General features: G+C 36.1%; 1 protein-coding gene across 6 annotated transcripts in view; it reads left to right on the top strand.

Moving 5' to 3' along the window:
• The window catches only part of DGKB (diacylglycerol kinase beta), a 782,610-nt gene that overhangs the window by 219,840 nt on the left and 538,948 nt on the right, over positions 1 to 23,822 (top strand). For all 6 annotated transcript variants that reach the window (XM_004377415.2, XM_004377414.2, XM_023732276.1 and 3 more), the window contains 3 exons: positions 1,945 to 1,994; positions 5,357 to 5,431; positions 11,539 to 11,658. In XM_004377415.2, the coding sequence (XP_004377472.1) occupies positions 1,945 to 1,994; positions 5,357 to 5,431; positions 11,539 to 11,658 (245 nt within the window). The remainder of the gene's footprint in view (positions 1 to 1,944; positions 1,995 to 5,356; positions 5,432 to 11,538; positions 11,659 to 23,822) is intronic.

Here is a 23,822-nt window from a genome sequence, read left to right as displayed (position 1 = left end):
TATGCTTTTGGAGACTGCTGTTAAGGGCCATTGCCACAACTACTGGTATCCTTTCCCATTACTCAAATGGATTCTATGCAGCTACCCTTTTCTTGGAGGGGCACTAGCATGTGACTGATAATCCGGGGGTTGTGCTGCTGACTGGTGGAGCCTAGGTCATGTGCCAAGTCTAGATTCTAGTGAAGCTAGTAAGGAAAAAGTATCTGGTGTGTTCATTTTCTCTTGTACTTCATATAGTGCTGGCATTTTGAACACGGGAAGAAGTTTCAGATGCTGTCAAATGAATGACAGATATCCACACAACCCACTGTGTATGTGTGTCTTTGTGCTCCTGTTACCCACAAGACCTGCCAATAGGCATAGGATTTCACAGATCACAACTATATGAAATGATTTAGCAGTTATTTACTCCAGTGAGAATTAGCAGTCATAGCATCCCTCATTCTAAAATAGAGTTAGGTTACTGGAAGTCCTTGCCTTGTTCCTGGTGGTTAACCCCTTCTCTGAGTGGGCTATGATTTATTGCCACTTGCAAAGATATTTTTAACATTTGCTGCTGCTTTAGAAAATTTTGAAATTCTTAGTACACACATTGTGATAGGTTTTTTACTGCATTTTATTCTCATTTATTGAGGATATGAGAGATAAAAACCATCACGTTTTGAAATAAAGATATTTAAATCTTTTACCTGGCCTAACATTATTTACCTTTATTCAATTCTTAGGTACATATTTTACCTTCATATTTTAACATCTTTAAAATATGCTTTCATCTTAAAAAAATATCATCATTAAATTGGCAACATTTTTTCTTTTAGTGATGTACAGACTAATTTTGTGTCTTATAAATAATACAAAACTGATGAAATCTAATTTTTAACCTAAACAAAGTAATAATTAGTTACAGATATATGATCAAAGTCATTGCATAATTACGTCTCCTAGTTATCAATGTCTTTATTAGTATTGTAAACTTAGGATGTTATTATTCTCCAGGAAATTATACAAACCCCACACAAACCCTCACTTCCACTCCTCTGTTTTTACAGCTGTGTCATTCTCCTCTGTTTATCTCAAAGCGACACCTGCAGCCTCTTCCAGAGTCTCCTGGTGGTGTGTGAATTATACAAGGGAATCCTCAGGCTGGCCATAAACCTCTGTCATCCTGCCTTCCTGGGCTCACTACTGCAGAGCCAATGCTCTCCTTTTCCTCACTTTATTAGTTCAAAGATTAATTACTCCATGAAGTTCCATCTGAGAGTCAAACAAATAAACCATTATAACCCTGATATAATGCATTTTATGTCTTAGTATCCTACATCAGAAAGAATCCTTTATTTTGCACTTCCCTTTCCTCTCCCATACTACTTGGGAATCAATCATAACATGGCTTATATTTATATACTGATTCACAGATTTGATACACATATTTCTGTAGCACCTCAGTTAACTTTCACAACACGTGTGACTTATGGCAGGAGTGATTTTTCTCATTTTACAGATCAGAAAAGAGTGCTCACATAGTGGATGGCAGATTTCAGATTATAATTTATCGCTATAACTCTGAATCAATTGTGTTTTCTTCTTATCCATTTTGCCCTTTAATATCCTGACTCAGATTGTCTAGACTACTTCTGTTATTTTTGAGTTTCCGTTTAATGATCTTTTAATAAAGACCTTGATCAAACAATGGCACTTTCTAGTATTTCCTAGATATAAAATGAAATTTTATAGACTTTATTATATCTGATATCTAGTATTTTTTATTTATGGTTAATTTATTTTCAATTGAGCTTGAGGAATGATATCACAAATTGATTGCTTTGAGGAGAGAAGGTATTTAATAGCTGTTTTCAAATAAAAATAAATTTTAAAGAGTACGCCTTAAACTAACGTTGATCTTATTTGTCTATAACCTTTTTTCATCATCTCTTTTATTTCTAGTTATGTTTCGCCTTTATGACACGGATGGGAATGGCTTCCTGGACAGTTCGGTAATTTTTTTCTTCAAATTTTCTGTGAAAATTTCAAAGTAGTTTCTTCTGAAAAATGCAATGAATAAATTTATAGCTATTACCACAGAAGACACATTTAATATAATTTCCATGTACACGTGTAGCATTTTTATCATCTGGCTTTTTGAAAAAGAGTGATCTGTGAAAACTGGTAGGATTACGATTGTTCTATTGACCAATTTTGCTGTGAAGCCATTACATTTTTTTTTTCCTGCACTGAACTTAGATTTAAAAAAAAAGAAAGACTACAACCTGGTCTGAATAAAACATAAGATAAAGTTGAGAGTATTGAACTAGAAAGAAGGAAAAACTATCAGTGAGATTCAACAAACACTAAGGAAAATACTGAAAATGCAAGTAGAATTTAAAGGAATTTAAGTCAATTTTATTATTTTCCTCCTCTTCTTAAAATATTCTTAGTCATATATGCTGTTGAAATAAATAGATTTACAGATTGCTTTGACAAAATTCCCATTTTAAATTGTCTCATCCACTTTCGTCTGCAACTTGCACTCTGTCTATACTTTTAGTTATAAAAATGATAGTAGAAGAAAAATGCCAAATTTGTATGATTAGCTGAAAAGACTAATACAATTTTTAAGCTTCTTCCTATGACTTAACAGAAAGGAATATTTAAATATTTATTTTATTGTAATATATGCAAATCATTCATAGTTTTCAGAGAAGGTGAAATTAGACACTCAGTTCTAGTGCACAAATAAACCCCAAAACCCAAACCTACTGCCTTTGAGTCGATTCTGACTCATAGTGACCGCACAGGGTTTCCAAGGCTGTAAATCTCTACAGAAACAGATTGCTTCCTCTTTCTCCTACAGAGTCACTGGTGGTTTCGAACTGCCGACCTTTTAGTAAGCAGTCAATTGCTTTAACCACTGCACCACCATAAATACCTCTTAAATTCATCTCAGGTCCCATCAAGTTATTTATTTTACCTTTTAATGTACATTTGCAAATTGTTTCCTGTTTTCTCCTAGGAAAGATAAGCCTATTAATAAAAGAACAAATGTCAGATTATAAAGATTTTCCACTATACCAGTATGTTAAAAATATTTTGATACATCAGTTAAAAAAAAATATTTTGATACTTTAAATATTGATGAAAATAAACATTCTCTCCAATGATGAGTGAGTTTCCTTCTTCATCTTATAGACTTTCACAAACAAAGCAATGAAGTTGTAGACATTTTAATGTAACATTGAGTAGGATAATGGTACTTCAGTTTCTCCAGAGACAGATTGTTGTTGTTGTTGTTATGTGCTGTTGAGTCAGTTCCAACTCATAGTGACCCTATAGGCAGAGCAGAACTGCCCCACAGGGTTTCCAAGGAACGGCTGGTGGATTTGAACTGCCGACCTTTTTGTTAACAGTCAAGCTCTTAACCACTGCCCCACCAGGGCTCCTCCAGAGACAGATAAAAATGTATAATTCCTACTCTAGGAAATGACCACCACTCTGAACTGATGCTGTGACTGTGAGATTTCTTATGGTTAACGCTGTAATTTTCAAGTGCTATTGTTGTGCAGGTCCTGGTAGTCTTCAATTTTCCATTTAGGAATATTAAACCGCAGGATAAATTTGCTCATTTTCTGGTGGCGTTTCACAGTGAGAAATTTAGATTTCTTTGAGATATTTCAGTATGCTTATTATAGTGCTTCTGTTTACACAAATGCAAATTATAATGCAGACATGTTTTATTTAATATTTCTTTTTAATTAAATTAAAAGGAAGTTTCTTTACTAGGCTGTTAGCCATGGATTGGCAGATGATTTAGAAATTCACTCAAATGCTTTTTTTGGTCTCTGACCATTTTTTATAAACATATAGTAGATTACTAGCAATGTTTATAACTATGTTATCAATATTGAACAAGTTATAGATAAGTAAATTTATATATGATTAAACTAGTCTTTTTTTGTAATCAAAGATCGAGATTTGATTTTTAGAGTTTTGTCCACACAGCCTCCTACCCCAGTATATTTTCTTAAATATCAGGCCAAAATTGTAATTATTTTTGAAATTATTTGTTCACTATTAGAGGCAAAACAAAGAAAATGGATAATTTGAAGAATGACTGCTATGTCTAATAATAGTAGCTAATGTTTTTTATCTCTTACAATGTGCCAGACACCAAATTAAACATATTTCATACAACAAAATGTTTAACCTTCATGCAACTCAGTGAGCTAGGTAAGACTAGGCTATCCATTTTACTGATAAGAGAGGTTAAATCTCTGATCTAACGTGTAGTTAATTCTCATGGAATGTAGAAGGAAATACAGTAAAAGAGGTTAATATACTTTCAAGCCTTATTCTCTTATTCTTTTTATATTTTAAATTATCATGCCGTAAAGCTCCACTTAATTCATCGAATTAATTTAAAATTGCAAGCATTTTACAAAGCCATGTTTAATCTTTTCTGGAGATAGATAGGGGAAAATTAAAACATTAAATAAATTTGTATGGGAAATGTTTTAATTTATTTAGCCAAGCCATATGTATTAACTAGCAGTTCTTCAAAGAGTTGGCATTTGAGCAGACTAATATTAAAATTCAAACAAAAATTCTATTCCCTCACAAAATAAACTCTACATACACTTAGCCTGCAGACCTCAACCCTGAATGCTCGTCTAGCAGAGCAAGCTATCTCGCTAAATGGTTAGAAGAGTCAATATATGTTCTCAGTGTATCAAACAAAAATAAACCTCTCAGTTGCCTTTCAACACTTCCTTCCACCCTTCCATACCTGTTTTCAAGCCAATGGGTCAGGACAGTCAGTGACTTAAAGTTAGTAGTTTGTGGAAATATGTAAACTCCTACTTTGAAAGAAAATCTTTGTATTATTGCACCCTCTCGTGGTGAAAATTTCAAGACAACATGCAAGATTAATTTATATTCAGGCTCCTGTTTTCCATATGGGAGTACCTGGGTGGTGCAATCAGCAATTGGTTAAGTGCTTGACTACTACTCAAATGGTTGGTTGTTCAAGCTCAACTAAATGTGCCCTAGAAGAAAGACCTGGAGATCTGCTTCTGAAAGATCACAGCCTTGAGAACCCTATGGAGTGCAGTTCTACTCTGCATACGCGGGGTCAATGGCAACTGGTGTGGTTTTTTGTTTTTTGTTTTGGATTTCTGTGTAATTGAACAGAACTTAAAATAAAAGATATATATAAGATTATTTTTTAAAAAATATATAACTTCTTTCGTTTTGAGCTACATTTTCAACAGGACAATTCTTATAAGTCAAAGTTTGAGAATTTAACTAAAAACTGGTATTCTGTCTCTGTCTTCCTCTCCACCTCTCTCTGTGTCTTCTCCAGGAGCTAGAAAATATCATCAGTCAGATGATGCATGTTGCAGAGTACCTTGAATGGGATGTCACTGAACTTAATCCAGTAGGTATATGAATGATTTAACTGTTGGCTAAATTCCAGAAAGCCCCCCTCTCTTGTCTTCTCTGGGACCCTAATATATTACTGTTATTTGATTTTGCCTTTTGATGACATTGTGTTACTATTTCTAATCAGCAGCCAAAGTAGACTCTGAACAAGGTAATAAGGTATCTATAGTATTCTGAAACTCCTAGCATTATCTTTTACTTTTCTGCCTCTTGGAAATTAAATTAATCTGAATGGTATTCTTATGTATATATGGGTAAGCCGAAGCTGCTGAGGGATGCAGTCAAGGTGATACCATGCCATAAATAGAATTGATAAATGTCTTTTGTGATCTCTATGAGTATCTTCAAATCAAAATAAAATTTTCATTCTATAAGACAATAAAGGTGATTAAGGAGATGATACTAGTTTACTCTGCACAGTGTGTTATTATGTGTTATTTAATAGCCCCACCTCTCTGAGGTGGTGGTTGTTAGGTGCCGTCTAGTCAGTTCCGACTCATAGCAACCCTGTGTACGACAGAACAAATCATTGCCCTTCCTGCACCAGCTTCACAATCACTGCTTTGTTTGAGCTCATTGTTACAGCCACATGTCAGTCCGTCACATTGAGGGTCTTCCTCTTTTTCTCTCTGAGGTAGATACAACTATTTTCTTCATTTTACATATGAGGAAATTCAGACCCAAAGATATTAAAGTTACTTGCCCAAATCTCTTTAATAAGTGAGCCCAAATCTCTTTAATGAGTGAGCCAGGAATTTTAAATCAACTTGTTGAAGAAACAGTACATAACAATACTTAAAAGAACATGGAGCTTCCTTATTTTGTATAGGTTTATATTAAAGTTACAACATTATTCAACCTTGCATTAGCGCATACTTGATTCAAAACTTTGGTCACAAGTGATATTTAGGGGAGTGAAAAGTGACAATAATTTTAGTTTATTTTTGAAACCAACTATGTTCAGCAAATTTTTACATGAATAACACAAAAATCAATTTTATTTAAGTGGTTTATACTTTGTAATTATTTTTAACCATTGCTCACAACTACACAGTTATCAGCCTGATTATGTGATGCAACAGGGCAGACAGCATTTCCCTTTCTTTTGAAAACTAATACAAAGAAAGTAACAAAGTCACCTACAATGCCATGTTCAAAGAAGGGCCCTGTTTCTCCTGGGATTGAGATTTTTCCAGTTCTAACTCAAGTGTTTCATTTTAGATGTGGAAATGCTGTGCTTATAGTGAGTAGTGGGTATCATTAACTGCTTGCAGTTTGTTTATGAAATAATAAAGTAGATCATAACACTCATTTAATTCTAAGAATACTGTTTGATCAATGATTCACCTTAATACTACGTTGTCTGAAATCAAGAGACTTCTCATGAGCTCTGTTGCCCTTTCTGTTTATGTCGCTCTAAAACTGCTTTCTCCATTTCTAGTCACCTTTCCACTTATGAGCTTATTAATCTATAAATCATAAATTGGTAGAACTAGAAAATGGGAGTGGAATTCAGAGATACCCCCTGAAAGTATTCTAACCAGGAAATTGAGTTCTCCATATTTCTTACCTTCACCTTATAGATGCAATGGACAATTTTGTCATTATGTCCCTGTCAAACAAGATGAAATTAAAAAATATATATAAAGTCCTTAATGGCATGTTTATTAGAGTTGGGTAAGTGACTTAATATCTCACACAAAGTAAAATTTCCTGAAGATCATTCAAAAGCAGTTGCAGCAGTACATCGACAGGGAATGGCTAGAAGTTCAAGCCTGATTTGGAAGAGGACCGTGGAAGGAAGGATATCATTCCTGATGTCAAGATGGCTCTTGGCTGAAAGCATAGAATACCAGAAGAATGTTTACTTGTGTTTTATTGACTTTGCAAAGGCATTCAACTGTGTAGCTCATAACAATTATGGATAACGCTGCAAAGAATGGAAATCCCAGAACAATTGTGCTCATGCGAAACCTGTACAGAAACTCAGAGGCAGTCATTCAAACAGAACAAGGAGATACTGCATGGTTTAAAGTCAGGAAAGGTGTGTATCAGGATTGTACATTTTCACCATACTTATTCAGTCTGTATGCTGAGCAAATAATCTGAGAAGCTGGGCTATGGGAAGAGAACGAGGCATCAGAATTGGAGGAAAAGTTGTTAACAACCTGCGATATGCAGATGACACAAGCTTGCTTGCTGAAAGCGAAGAGGACTGGAAGCACTTACTGATGAAGATCAAAGACTACAGCCATCAGTATGGATTACACCTCAACATAAAGAAAGCAAAAATCCTCACAACTAGACCAATAAGCAACATCATGACAAATGGAAAAAATACTAAGTTGTCAAAGATTTCATTTTACTTGGATCCACAATGAACGCCCATGGAAACAGCAGTCAGGAAATCAACCAACATATTGCATTGGGCAAATCTGCTGCAAAAGGCCTCTTTCAAGTATTAAAAAGCAAAGATGTCACTTTGAAGACTAAGGTGTGTCCCTGACCCAAGCCATGGTATTTTCCATTGTCTCATATGCATGTAAAAGCTGGGCAATGAATAAGGAAGAGCAAAGAACTGATGCCTTTGAATTTTGGTGCTGGCGAAGAATATAGTATGGAATGTATTGTGGACTGTCAGAAGAACGAACCAATCTGTCTTGGAAAAAATACAGCCAGAATGCTCCTTAGAAGCAAGGATTGCGAGACATCTTCTCACATTTTGAGCATGTTATTAGGAGGGACCAGTCCCTGGAGAAGGACATCATGCCTGGTAAAGTAGAAGGTCAGCAAAAAAGAGGAAGACCTTCGACAAGATCGATCGACACAGTGGCTGTAACAGTGGTTTCAAGCATAACAACGATTGTGAGGATGGCGTAGGACTTGGCAGTGCATTCTGTTGTACATAGGGTCGCTATGAGTCAGAATTGACTCGAGGGGACCTAACAACAACAACAACAAGTGACTTAAGGAGCCCTCGTGGTGCAACGGTTAAGTGCTCAGCTGCTAACCAAAAGGTTAGAGGTTCAAACCCACCAGCAGCTCTGTGAGAGAAAAAACCTGGTGATCTGCTCCTGTAAAGATTACAGCCAAGAAAACCCTATGGGGGCAGTTCCACTCTTTCACATGGAGTCACTGTGAGTTAAAAATCAACTTGAAAAGACCCAACAACAAAAGCAACTACTGTGACTTAACTGCTGTATATGTAAAAGTGATTTAAATGTTGTTGTTGTTGCCTATAAATCAACATAAGACAAGGATGTTATATAGTCACCAAAAATCCCACTATCTTGGGCTAAATTCATGTAGATGTGGTATATAATGTAATAATACAGACATGATTTACAATGTGATAATATAGATATATGGTGTTAGTGTCATACCTGGGAAAGGCATTAAGTGTTGTGTACTGCACATCAAGAATGACATGTACTAATCACCTTTAATTAGATTTTCCATCAAGTGAATACTAAGTGTGAAGGGATGCCAATATCATGCTATGTAAATATTACTTGAAGCAGATAGAGAGATTTAACTTAGAAAAGAAAAAAAATGAACATAAAGAATCATAGCAGCTTTATTTGATTATTTTAGGAAGTGCTCCACTAAAAGGTATTTATCCTTATTCTATGTTGTATCAGAAGGTACAGCCTGAAGAAATGGATACAATAAGTGAATAGAATGGATAGAAAAGAAACATTCTGTGTCATCATAAGAAAGATCTTTGGGAATTTTAGTACTATCCGAAATGAAATGGACTTTCTTTGGCAAGAGTTAATCTCTTATTATTAGAATATATATTCACACAATAAAAAAATAGTGCAAAGTTAGAGGATTGTTCAAGTCTCTATACAGTAATAGTTTGGAGTTTGGGCTAAAAAGATCTCTCAGGTTATTTTCAGTTCAGGCTCTTCATGATAATAACTGGAGGAGGAGTGGAGTTGCAGTTTGTCTCTTCTTCTGTCTGTGGAGAAGCCTGGGAGGTTACTACTCTCAGGGGCACCTCTATGCCTTTATGGACTCAAGAGGGAGAGAGTGAGTGTGTACATGTCTGAGCCTGTCTGGCCTTACTGGTGTGTGTGTAGGGGGAGAAGGCTCTTTTCCTATCTTATTTCAAAACAGGAGTGTTGTTGTTGTTGTGGTATGCCGTCCAGTACATTCCAACTTAATAACGACCCTATAGAACAGAATAGAAATACCCCATAGGGTTTCCTAGGCTGAAATGTTCATAACACCAGGTCTTTTCTCCCATGGAGTGGCTGGTAGGTTCGAACCACTAATCTTTCAGTTAGCAGCCAAGTACTTAACCAATTCCCAACCATATGGATGTTTTTTGGAGATGTCAGGAGAGGGATATGGATTTGAGAAAAGGGAGATCTGGGTGCAGTGAAGAAGTGAGCAGTGGTTGCTGGACAGTCTAACTCTGACACATCCTACTGGAGAGTACGAGTAATAAACTGTGTAGCAGTGTCTATCAGTAATAGCACTGGTCATTCTGTGACTACTTTAAGGAGTTTAAAAAGTGGGAAAAAACAAAAAAAGTTGCTGTCCAGTCCACTCTAACTCATAGCAAGTCCATATGTGTCAGAGTAGACTGTGCTTCATAGGGTTTTCAATTGCTGATTTTTTTTGGAAGAAGATTGCCAGGACTTTCTTCCTGGGAGTCTCTGGGTAGATTCAAATCCTCAACCTTTTGGTTCCCAGCTGAGTGCATTAACTGTTTGCACTGCCCAGGAACTCCAAAGAGGAGCAAAATAGGATAAAAACTTGTGCAGAGTGGTTGCTGAAATAGTAGCTGTGTCGTCTTGCCTAATGGGACAGTGTTCCGCATTTTAAATGAATGCTCACATTGTCAGACTCCTGATAAGTGTTCATTTAAGTGGCACAAATGCTTTGCATTCCACTACCTACCTAAAGATTAGTGGTTTGAACACATCCAGCAGTACCGTGGAATAAAGACCTGGTGATCTGCTTCCTTTAAGATTACAGCCAAGAAAACCCGATGGCGGAGTTCTGCTCTGTAACACATGAGGTCTCCATGAACCAGAACTGCCTCGCCAGCAATGGGCATACATTAAGAGAAGTGATTATTGAAGTTGATGGCAGTTAGGAAAGACTGAGAGGTACTTGGAAGGAGTTGTATGAAACTAACCCGGGCTCTGTATTTATTAGATACACAGTGAAAGCATCAACCATCTGAAACAAACGCTCTGTTCTTTTCTCATTGATTCCTTTCTGCTAATTCGGTGTGCCTTTAAAGGGTAGGCCGTTTTAACCAGTCTTATATCATTTTGCCAAATTCTCGGTAATTTCTGTTTTTGTTTATTTTGAGAATAATGAAATGATTATTTCAGCATCATTTTTGTTCCAAACTTATCTCCCAAAACCTGTAGATAAGTTTGTTGCTATGAAGGAAAATACTCCGATTTTCAGATGTTTCCTGAGGAAAAACACCGATCAGCTAAGCACAGGAGTGGTTAGGCAAACAACACTTTACCCCCTCAAAACACCTTTTGAAGTAAGTACCAACATTAGCGCCAGACCACAGAGAGGTAAATGCATTAAAAACACACAGTGTGGAGAGCGTTATGTGCAAGTCATCTGCAGAGAAGGAGTCTGATCAGACATGATTTCATTGCTTAACTTCTTGGCTCTGTTGAATTCTGATAGGCAATTAACAGCAAATAATTCTCCTCTCCCCTTACCACTTAGCAAAGCAGTATTTCAGCTCTTTGCCATGAAGTTAACTTGTTCAGACATTTTCAAATTAAAAAAAATAATAACCTGGAGAAAATAAGTAAAGACCACTTACACCCTTAAAGATATCTTCTTCTTTTAGCTGGACTATACATTGGAAAAATATTAAAAAGTTAAGCAATTATTTCTGAAGGTTAGCAATGCAGGTTCTAGAAATCATGACAAAACCACTCTTTCCTGAGTAATAGGATGGTGTACTGAGTTATCTAGATATCTGTCTCAACTTTCCACTTAGCTACAAGTCATAGTTTGTTATAACCAACTTAATATCCTGCTTTGTTGTATCATATGCAGATCATTTTATTTTTGTTCATTGTAAGTTTCCCTACATCTCCTCTGCTCCAGATCCTCCATGAAATGATGGAAGAGATTGACTATGATCATGATGGAACTGTCTCTCTAGAGGAGTGGATCCAAGGAGGAATGACAACAATTCCACTTCTTGTGCTCCTGGGCTTGGAAAATGTAAGCATTCACACAGAGAGGAGGGTAGCCTGGTGAGAAATCAGAGGGGTTCTCTATGACACATTTTGATTGTAAATTGACCTGGCCTTTTTCTACCATTAAGCAGGTAGCAAGTGCCTGGACCTTTTAATAAGTATGCTTATTAACAATACTTCCTTGTGTAGTAATAGTTGCCACAGACATATTGATTCTTTTTAGATACTACCTTAGGATTCAATATAAAATTTATGACTTTTGTTTTCCTCTAATTTCAGTGCAATCTAGTTGTTAAAGGAGCTCTGGTGGTGCAGTGGCTAAGCGCTCAGCGGCTAAACAAAAGGTCAGCAGTTCGAACCCACAAGCTGCTCCATGGGAAGAAGATGTAACAATCTGCTTCCATAAAGATTAACAGCCTTGGAAATCCTATGGGGCAGTCCTACTCTGTCCTATGCATTTGCTATGAGTTGGAATCAACTTGACCGCAGGGGGTTTTTTTCTAGTTGCTAAAAAATAAATACATAAATAATTCACCTTCTTATATAATCTAATGCAAGAAACCTTCCTCCCCAATATTATTGCTTTCTGAGGTTCTTATGGCATCCCATCCCATTCCATATCCCTACCCCCATGAAGATATTCAATTCTATTGATAATCAACACTCTACCTGTTACCCATTGCTGTAGAGTCGATTCTGATTTATAGTGACCCTACAGTAGTAGAACGGCCCCATAGTGTTTCCAGGGAGTGGCTGGTGGATTTAAACTGCCGACCTTTTTTGCTTAGCAGTCAAATGCCTAACCAATGTGCCACCAGAACCCCGAACCAATACTTAGAATAAAAAAAAAAAAAAAAACCGTTGCCATTGAGTTGATTTGACTCATAGCGACCCTGTTGGACAGAGTAGAACTGCCCCATAGGGTTTCCATGTAGCAGCTGGTGAAATTCGAACTGTTGACCTTTCGGTTAGCAGCCTGAGCTCTTAACCACTGAGCCAGCAAGGCTCCGTACTTGGAGTAGCCAATTATATATCTGAGGTAGTTGAGAGGATAAATATATACACATGTATGAATTTGCTTTCATATCAGCAGATTCACCAGGCACTCATTCTAAGCCTGTCAAAAGTTTTTTTTTGTATGAGTGCATAGAGTGCAATTAAATATTGGTCTTGGAGACTGAAACAGGGCAACCTAAGAGCAGAATATGATAAGATAATGACTTTGAATCCAAAGTTTGCTGACCTAGCCTTGCTGTGGATTTCAGTAATTGTTAAAACAAAAAACAAAAATCCAAAGAAAACAATAAGATCACTAATCAGATACTAGATTTTCATATTTACCATTAATAATTGAAAAAGAATTGCCTGTAATATATAGTAAAAAAAAGTATGTTTAGATTCAGAGTATCAGTGATGGAAAGCACCATGGCACATAATAGAGTTTTGAGCAGCATTAAAATAATGTCCACCACTTGGCTGCTGATGCCAAAACTTTTCAGACTTTTGTTGTTTTGTGTTGTCAAATTGATTCCAACTCCTAGTTGCCCTGCATGCCAGGGTAGAACTGCCCCATTGGGTTTCCTAAGCTGTAATCTTTACAGGAGCAGATCACCACAGAGCAGCTAGTGGATTCAAACAGACAACCTTTTATTTTGCAGCCAAGTGCTTAACCATTGCACTACCAGGGTGCCTTGTTTCAAACTTCTACTTAGAGCATTAGCGATTTGCAGATTCAAAGCTGAACCACAATTAAATGAGATACCAAATTTTTAAGAGTCATCTTCCAAGGTATCTCAAGTCTATGTTGTGAAACATGGGAGTGGTATAAAAATATGTTTGTATACATTTGTATATAAGTTTGGGAATATGTAAATGAGTTTTCAGACAGTAGCATTTGTCTCTTTTTTTCCTGGATCTCCAAATTCTTTTATACTCGGTTGAATCTTACCCTTTATGAGGCCTACAAAGTTTTAGACATGGTTGAAGAAGGAAAAGAAAATACTAATATGTGAAATATAGAAAATTACCCTTAAAATGAACAGTTTATAAGTATGTGTTTGTGTATGTATATGTGTGTGTGTGCTGTTGTTAGGTGCTGTCAAGTTGGTTCCAACTCATAGCAGCTCTGTGTGCTACATAATGAAACACTGCCTGGTCCTGTGCCGTGCCCACAGTCATTGTTACGCTTGAGCCCATTGTTGCAGCCACAATTTTCAATCCATCTCACTGAAGTCTTCCTCTGTTTTTCTGACCCTCTACTTTACCAAGCATGATGTCCTTCTCCAGGGAGTGATCCCTCCTGAGAATATGTCCAAAGTATGTGAGACATAGTCTCGCCATCCTTGCTTATTAGGAGCATTCTGGTTGTACTTCTTCCAAGACAGATTTGTTCATTGTTTTAGTACTCCATGATATATTTAATATTCTTCACCCACACCATAATTCAAAGTCCTCAGTTGTCCAGCTTTCGCATGCATATGAGGCTATTGAAAACACCATGGCTATTGAAAACGGTATTATAAATATTGTTAATTGTTTAATATAATTTCTGGAAAGAGTATTATGGATATCCAACCATTCCAATGCAACAAAAGGAAAATTGATAACATGTTAAATTTTAATGTTTAGTGTATACTCTGCTGAAAAATAGTTATGTGACTCTATCAAGAAGTTTCAATAATCATCATTCCTTATGGGGAAATTTTACATTTTTTAAAACTAAAATTTTTATTATTCTATGTAGTTAAGAAAATTCTAAGATAAGAGATTGAGGAGAGAGGCAGGAGTGAGTGAGTAAAGCGTTTGGTAGTTAGAGGAGGACAAGTAAGTACAGAGGGAGACGTAATCATCTGTATTTTAAACATTATAGAAAATTTCTTAAAGTGGCTGTATTTTCCTCTGCAACTTATTGCTTAAAATTCTTTAAAAATTAATTTACAAATATAGATTTTTGTTAAGCTATGCAAGTAGCATGAGTAAATACAGTCCACAAGTCTAAATTAACAAGATATTTTAAACAAATATCTTTATTTCAACTGAATGACAATTCTTTGTTTAATGTCTGCAAGTTTAATTATACTTAATACACTTTATTAATTTATTCATAAATTTATATTTTAAATTCTGGGTGAAAAAGGATGTGTTTGGAGCTTTGTAGAAGAAAGGGACTTACGGTTTCATGGAAGTAATCAGAGCTGTATTTCAGAGCTGTGTTTCCAGTAATGACCACTAGATGGCAGGGCTATATTGTTCTAATATTTATAGGGCACCATACATATATAGGGGATTGGAATTTTTCTTCTGTAAGAACAATTCTGAAAGAAGACATTTCCCGTTTCTTCACTTTTTAAAAACAAGAATAAGTTAATCACCTTTTACAATTATCTTTTAATAAAACATACACCATACAGTTATAATCAGAAATCAAAGAGTATCTATTGGTTAGAAACAGCGTTTTTATCTATAGCATGGTGTTTCACAAATCAGGAATGATAGACACGCTGCCAACTGAGTGATGAGAGCCTTTTCTAGTGAATTAGATTTATTTCATTTTCTGTAGACAACTAATGTGTTATTTTATTACCTATAGAGAATTTGATCCATGGATGCTACTCCCCTTTGCTTATTAAATTGGAAATCTAGATGCTTTAGTTTGAATTTGGCCATTTGTTGTGAAGCCTGTCTTATTAAGTTGTCCTGTGTATTCTTGTTTGTTTTCAGTTATGAGCTTGGGGAGTAGACTCTCATTGATATAGTGCATATTTGATACCTCAGTGTGTTCGAAAGTGACTGTGCTGGACTAGTCAAATCACACAAAGAAGAATGTTGTCCTGGGTGAGTGATCCTCACTCCTAGTGCAAGTCAGAGTGCTTGTGATGTCACTGTAGTTTATATTTTTCCATCAACAGAATTTAAAAGGTTACTCTATTTTAAATATTTGTTTTGGTACTAAAACCAGAAGTCTAGTTAATCAGGACCTGACTCTATATCAAACACTAGAGAATCAGAGTCATTTCCTTTCTCTTATGTAAGGTTCTTAAAACCTTAGAATACCCAGGATAAATTGGTAAGAAATAGCACAGAGTCTTGGTATATCTGAAGGAGAATTGAGAGTTTAGGTGGCATTTGCGATTTGATTACCACCGTAAAAAATGAATATTTGAGACTTATTTATCCTTCCTTCAGCATTTGTCTCATCAAAGAATTATTTTAAAATGATGCTCAATTTTGAGTGAAATGCTTTTCTTTTTTAAACTCTATTTAGAAATTGACTCTGTTCCAAGGATTGACAAACTTTGTCTGTAAAGGGCCAGGCAGTAAATATTTTAGGCTCTGAGAGCCATATGGTCTGTGTTGCAACCGTTCAGCTCTGCCACTGTATCCTGAAACAGGCCTGGGCAACACATAAGTGAATGAACGTGTCTGTGTCCTGATAAAACTTTATTGATAAAAACAGGTAGCAGGCCAATTTGATGAGAGGGCCATAGTGTGCTGATCCCTGCTGTATCCCATCACTAATTTGTCATGTCAAAAACAGAAACAGTTTTAATTTATTTTAAGTCTTTCAGGAGGAAAGTATCTAATACCTTTTATTTAGCACAACCAGACAATCGCAGCAGGACTTGATGATTAATGAAGAGACAACATAGTAGCAGTGAACTCTGCATCAAACAGGTTGTCATCCTGGCTCTGTTATTAACTAACTAGATCATTTTTGCAAGTCAATCACCCTCTCTTGACATATGGAAAGAAGTTGATCAAGAGCATGTCTAAGTTCCTTTTCTTTTCTAATATACTTTAAGTTCAAATATTTCTTTTCCTAGATGAACATATTAAACAGTGTTCCATTTCCTAAAATATGTAATCTTTGATCATCATTGGACTTTTCAAGGAAAACTCATGAAATCATACTATCTTAAAAAAAAACCAGGAGTGCACATTTAAGCAGGACTCTGGCCTGAAATAAGGACACCTTAATTTCTCATTCTTGGTTTGCTCTGCCCACATTTATTTAGTCTGTGTGATTTTTGATTTGATACATATTTTGGTCTCTATGTGCTCAAATAATCCTGGTCTTTACCATGTATGTAGTTTAAACTGAGCCTTTGGTTGAAAAGATTTAGGCCATATTTTTGCCTGATTCAGTAAAGTAAAAGTAACCTCTTGGCTTACCTCCTAATTTCTAATGAAGTTTTGAGTATGCTGGAGAGTAGAAAGCTATGCATTCTTAAGAGATTACATTATATTTGGAAAACTGATGTTTCACTCTCTAATTTTAAATTGGATAGAAGTTCTTGCTCTGTTGTCTATACGTGGCCCAATCTAAGAAGGAGTTGCAAAGCTGTATAAAGACAACAATTCTTGATTTTTTAGTGTGGTCATTCAAGGAAAATAACTACAGTGTTATGTGCTGTTGAATTTGCATTTAAGCCTTAGGAATGGTAGGATCTAAGCCTGACCTCAGAAAGTGTGGTTGGCATCTGGAAAGAAGACATTTGATTGCAAATTCAAAACTTTTCTCTGCATTCTCTTTGCCAGAGCCTGACATAGCTCGACTTTTGTTTTTTGTCTAAAAGAGCACGTTCTTTCATATTGTTATAATTTATTTGGAGACCTTGAATAGAGAAGTAAGGTAATTTAATGGTGCTTATTATTTAATGAGTTGGAATTAATTTGCAACATTAGCTCTTCAATGTGTTATAAGTTAAGTGATTTGAAACATGGGTATGGCTAGGTGTTGGGGGTAGGAGAATTTTGGCTGTGACATTGGTGAAAATTCTCCTTGAGATTTTTTTTGAAAATTCATGGAAAAATCACGTTGATTAATGGTAGGGTTTCACAGCTGATTATTTTAAGTGCTATAAATAAATTGTACACTTGTAAAAAGTTGAATTGGCAAAAGTTGTGTGATAGACATTTTTACAACAATGAAAATAAAAAGTAGCTGCTGAGGCTGCTTATGTACAGTGATACACCTCATAGGGTTTGGTTCCTTGGTCTGGAGGTTTAGGATATGGTTTTATGAGACATCCCAGTTAACTGAGCTGATAACATGTTCAGTGCTTCTGTTCTACCTCCTAGTTACTTGCATAGTTCCTGGGGTCTTAAAAGCTTGCAAGCGCCCGTCCAAGGCACAACAATTGGTCTATTTGCCTGAAGCAACAGAGGAAGGAGAGTCAGGAATAGGAGGAAGAAATGGAATGTGTGGCTAATTGTCTCCATGTACAACTGCTTCCTTTGCCATGAGACCAGAATAACTGGATAGTGCCTGGAAGACTCATTAACAACTTGCAATATGCAGACAACACAACCTTGCTTGCTGAAAGTAAAGATGACTTGAAACACCCACAATGAAGATCAAAGACTACAGCCTTCTGTATGGATTACACCTCAACATAAAGAAAACCAAAATCTTCCCAACTGGAACAATAAGCAGCAACATCATGATAAACGGAGAATATATTGAAGTTGTCAAGGATTTCATTTTATTTGATCCACAATCAACACTCAAAGAAGCACCAGCCAAGAAATCAAATGACATATTTCACCGGGCAAATCTGCTGCAAAAGATGTCATTTTGAGAACTAAGGTGTACCTGACCCAAGCCATGATATTTTCAATTGCCTCATATGCATGCGAAAGCTAGACAATGAATGAGGAAGACCGAAGAAGAATTGATGCGTTTGAATTATGGTGATGGAGAAGAATATTGAATATACCACGTACTGCCAGAGGAATGAACAAATCTGTCTTTGAAGAAGTACAGCCAGAAAGCTGCTTAGAAACAAGGATGGCAAGATTTCATCTCATGTACTTTGGACATACTGTTCAGTAGGGACGTGTTATTCAGAAGGACATCATCTTTGGTAGAGGGTCAGCAAAAGAGAGGAAGACCCTTAATGAGATAGACTGACACAGTGGCTGCAACCAAGGGCTTAAATATAACAACAATTGTGAGGATGATGCAGGATGGAACAGTGTTTTGTTCTTTTGTACATGAGGTCACTATGAGACAACTTGATGGCACCTAGCAACAAAAACAACCATTACTGAACTTTCTGATCAAAGATTTTATTGAAGAATCCTGATCAAAAGGGGGAAATTTCAGAACAGAATTTAAAATTGTGATCGACTCCATGGAGGCTGGACAAACCCCTGAAACTGTTTCCCTGGGATAATCTTTAAACCTTAAACCAAAAATGTCCCCTGGAGTCTTCTTAACACCAAACAATAGTTTAGCTTAACTAGTAAAATATGTCTGTCTTGAGCATTATGCTCTTTTAAGAACTGTATCTATGGGATCAAATTAACAACAACATCCCGAAAGATTAGGTAGGAACCTTAGGAGGCAGTGAGTTTATGTTAATGAGGGAGGACCAACTCAGAAAAAGAGGGTGAGAATGGTTGCACAACTTGAGGAATGTGATCAGTGTCACTGAATTGTATATGCAGAAGCTGTTGAACTGGTGTATGTTCTGTTGTGTATATTCTCAACAATAACAAAAACAATAAAATAAATAAAGATTTAAAATAAGAAAAAGAAAGCATTACAAAATAGCAGTATTACTTATTGTAGCCCTAGCTTACTTGCACATTATATGTGATCTTGGAGGTATTTAGGGAAAAACCGAAACTTTAAGAATCACTGAGATAATAAAATAGGTTTCAAAAAGTTCCAAAGGGCATTCTTCCCTTTGAAGCATACTTTCGACTTTGAGGGGACTGAAAGAAGAAGGAGAACCTGGAGCTCCTTCTCGGTGTGAATTTACCTAGGTTTCATTTAGCATTTCTGTTTGTCATAAGCACAAAACTGAACTGCTTCCTTAAATAATACAGTGTTTTCTAAATATTAGGAATAAATTTCTATTAAGATTAATGTCTGGTAATAGAAAAAAGAAAAAACATGAGAGAGCAAAATTTATATGAAATAATGTATAGTAGGCCTACATACATGCCTCTCAGTTTTTTGGCTGAAACATTGGGATGTTACACAACTCGACCCAATGATGGTAATAATATTTGCTGTTTATATAACACCATTCTTCTGAGGAGCTAAATTAACTTCACAGGTATTGTATAATGAAACCTCACACTACGGCCTGGGAAAGGAAAGTGGGTACTTTCCTTTTATTAGAGAGGAAATAAAAGAGGTGAAATGGCTTAGACACATTTTCATAGTAGGCCAGGAATCAAGCCTTCTGGATTCCCTGTTTATTTCCTTTTTACAAAAATAAATTCATTTCTATGACAATAAATATTTATTTGCAACAGAAGTACTAACAGGGACATGCTCTAGTGGCTGATGGAATATAGTAAGGGACAGATTCTCCCCCTCCTCCACTGAGTTCAGAATCTAAATAAGACAAACAAGATAGGACATGAAAACACAGAGAGTTGGAGTATAATTTGCACTGCTGAGAAGTAGTTGGCTTCTGGTTTCAATTTCTTCCCTTGAAGAAGTCACATACATATTTTATCCCTTGCATATTTTGGCAATGTATCCGGCTAAGAGCTATAAAGCTATTTAATTTGTTTTTTTGGTAAAGCGTTTTATGTCTGGGTAATGGATTTGTACATCAGTTGCAGCCTGTAACATGGCTAAGTGTTCTGATTGACAGAACACCCACGTTCAGACTTGTTTATTTTTTGATAAGGAAAATGCCAGCTAACTTAGTCCATATGTGCTCTTCAACAGGATGAGACTTATTCACATGTAATGGATAGTCATTTAAAAATAAAATGACAAGGATTATAAGAACAGTAATACATATGAAAATTAGATTTATTCCTTCCTCTTTTTCACTTGAAATATTTTTTAAGCATTTAACTGCTACTTTTAAAATTTGTTTGTTTACTAATTTAACAAAATTAACAACTTTTCACATGAGGAGTCTTTAGTCTTATTTAAGGGAATAGATTATATGTATGCAGATAGTTGGGGAAGTATAGCAAAGTAAACAAATATATAAAGTCTTTTATTTACATTATAAAGATACTAGAAATCTTAGGACTTAACCAAGTTGGAATTGGTTTCAGAAATTACTACAAAGTTTATTTCTTACATTTCAAAAGAAAATTGTAACATCTACGTTTCATTAAGACTTCTACATGACACCTTCTACAATACTGCTTTTGTTGAGAGCTTGTTAGTTCAATGCCATAAAAGAAAATCTGTGCATTGTCAAGAACTATGAAGGGTCAGAGATTTTTCTTACTTGCAAACTAATGAGTTAGCTTGCCACAGTTTTATGGAGGCTTGCAGAAGACATAAGACTCCTAGGTCAGAGACAAATGACTTTATTACTCATGGCAAAGCAAGTAGCATGAGCTTTATGTTTGTATCAGATGCCTTGCCCCCCAAGTCCTATGGGGCAATGAGAGTGGCCTAGGTAAATGATGCACATAGAATCACAGCTTGCATCATAGCTGAGGAACTCCTGGCTTAAGGAAATGAAATCTTATGACGTGCAGTAAATAAACCTGCTTAACCTTTGCTGCAAAGGGAGAGATTCTCTTTATTATACTGGACAGTGAGTAAACCTGCCCTGTTCTCTAGAGGAAGACATACCTCCATTACTCAAGGCTGTTTTTCAAACATCTTTGAAAAGATATTTTAGGAAAAAAAAAAAAGGACAATACTTCTGCTGAAACACAGGGAGAAATTCGAGAGACCTATGGAGAATTATCTCCCAGAAAGTATTTTCATTAATGTTTCATACTCTGATTTGACATTTCTGTTTCTAATATAAGAACTAGTTACTATAGATTTCCTCTGGTATTACAAATCTAGTGGTTTATCTCTTGACTGGGAATAGGAAAAAGTGCTTATGAAGCATTGTTATTAATATTTCATTATCAAGAAAAACAAGATGATCTGGACATATTTCCATTGTCCCACTATTAACACAATCAACACCCATGGAAGCAGCATTCAAGAAATCAAACAATGCATTGCACTGGGTAAATCTGCTGCAAAAAAAACCTCTTTAAAGTGTTAAAAAGCAAAATTGTCACCTTGAAGACCAAGTTGCGCCTGACCCAAGCCAAGGTGTTTTCAACTGCTTCATATGCATGCGAAAGCTGGATAATGAATAAGGAAGACCGAAGAATTGAAGCCTTTGAATTATGGTGTTGGCGAAGAATATTGAATATACCATGGGCTTCCAAAATAATAAACAAATCTGTCTTGGAAGAAGTACAGGCAGAATGCTCCTTAGAAGCAAAGATGGCAAGACTTCCTCTTACATACTTTGGACATATTATCAGGAGGGATCAGTCCCTGGAGATGGACATCATGCTTGGTAAAGTAGAGGGTTAGCGAAAAAGAGGAAGACCCTCAATGAGATGGATTGACACAGTGGTTGCAACCATAGGTTCAAGCATAACAACAATCGTGAGGATGGCGCAGGACTGGGAAGTGTTTTGGTCTGTTGTACATGGGGTTGCTATGAGTCAGAACTGACTTGAAGGCACCCAACAACAACAACAACTATTAAAAAAACTAGTGATAGTCAGAAGAAAACATTCTTTGATATTATGAGGGGGGGAAGGGAGGGAGGGTTATTTACTAACTACATAGTAGATAAGAATTATCTTAGGTGAAGGGAAGGAGAGCACACACTACAGGGGAAAGCAGCACAACTGGAGTAAACCAAAGCTAAGAAGTTTCCTGAATACAGTCAAACACTTTGAGGGACAGAGTAGCAGGGGTAGGGGTCTGGGGACCATGCTTTCAGGGGACATCTAGGTCAACTGGCATAACAAAGCTTATTAAGAAAATGTTCTGCATCCTACTTTGGTGAGTGGTGTCTGGGGTCTTAAAAGCTTGCAAGTGGCTGTCTAAGATGCATCAATTGGTCCCAACCACCTGGAGTAAAGGAGAATGAAGAACACCAAAGACATAAGGAAAGTAGTAGCCCAAGAGGCAGAAAGGGCCACATAAACAAGAGACTTCATCAGCCTGAGACCAGAAGAACTAGATGGTGCCCAACTACCACCAATGACCACCCTGACAGGGAACACAACAGAGAGTCCCTGATGGAGCAGGAGAAAGGTGGGGTGCAGAACTCAAATTCTAGTAAGAAGACTAGACAAAATGGCCTGACTGAGACTGGAGGAACCTCAGAAAGCATAGCCCCTGGATTCTGTATCAGCCCAGAACTAAAACAATTTTCAAGGCCAACTCTTCAGACAGGGATTGGACTGGACTGTGGGACATAAAGTGATATTCGTGAGGAGTGTGCCTCTTAGCTCAAGTAGATACAAGAGACTAAATGGGCAGCTTCTGTCCAGAGGTGAGATGGGAAGACAGAAAGGGTAGGAGCTGGTTGAATGGACATGGGGAATCAAGGGTGGAAAGGAGGAGTGTGCTATCACAGTATGGGGAGAGCAGTTAGAGTCACATAACAATGTATGTGTAAATTTTTGTATGGGAAAAAAAATCAGTGGTAGTGCCCCAGCACATAGTAGTTTCTCAAAAAATTATTAGATGAATAAATTCTATGAAAAATGACAGCTTGACAAACCTGAAAAATTATCACCTATAATGATTTCTGTTGAATACCAAGAAATGATATCTGAAATTAATCTTGGTTTGGTACGGTTTGGGCACTGGCATACAAGGACTACATAGTAATGAAGAAAATGATGGTAACAAGAGTAATGATTTAACTTCATTTAATATTTTGCTTTTATAAGTTATTCAAGAGATTCATAAGCATCGTATTGTTTTTATTTTAGTCTTGAACAATGCAGATATGATTAAACATCAATTACAGAAGTAACTATCATTATATTATATAGAGCTTCACCTAGAAGAATAAGTGAATTAACTTAAACTCAAGGTTATACTATGGTAAATAAGTATAGTAATATAGTTTTAATATTTTATTAGCTTTCTATGAGATTAAAATCATTTATATTTTACAAAAGAGGGATAAACAAAATGGTAATGTAATTAGTCCTTAAAAAACTTTGTCTTTTAAAATTTACTATTGATGCATAAAAAACATATTAAAGTTAGTTATGACATATAAGAAATTCTCAAATGATGCTCTATACTACCAATAACTTACCTGGAAGTATTACTCTTTTACATCACATCCCATCTCTCTGCCTCCTTCCAAAACCTAACCACCATTTTTGTGCATTACTAATACAAAGTAAATGTTCTGACCACCTCCTATTCGT

The sequence above is a fragment of the Trichechus manatus genome, unplaced genomic scaffold (genome assembly GCF_000243295.1).
Source record: "Trichechus manatus latirostris isolate Lorelei unplaced genomic scaffold, TriManLat1.0 scaffold00050, whole genome shotgun sequence".
Lineage (NCBI taxonomy): Eukaryota > Metazoa > Chordata > Mammalia > Sirenia > Trichechidae > Trichechus > Trichechus manatus.
Note: the sequence above shows the minus strand (reverse complement) of the source record. Positions and strands in the feature narration are given on the sequence as shown.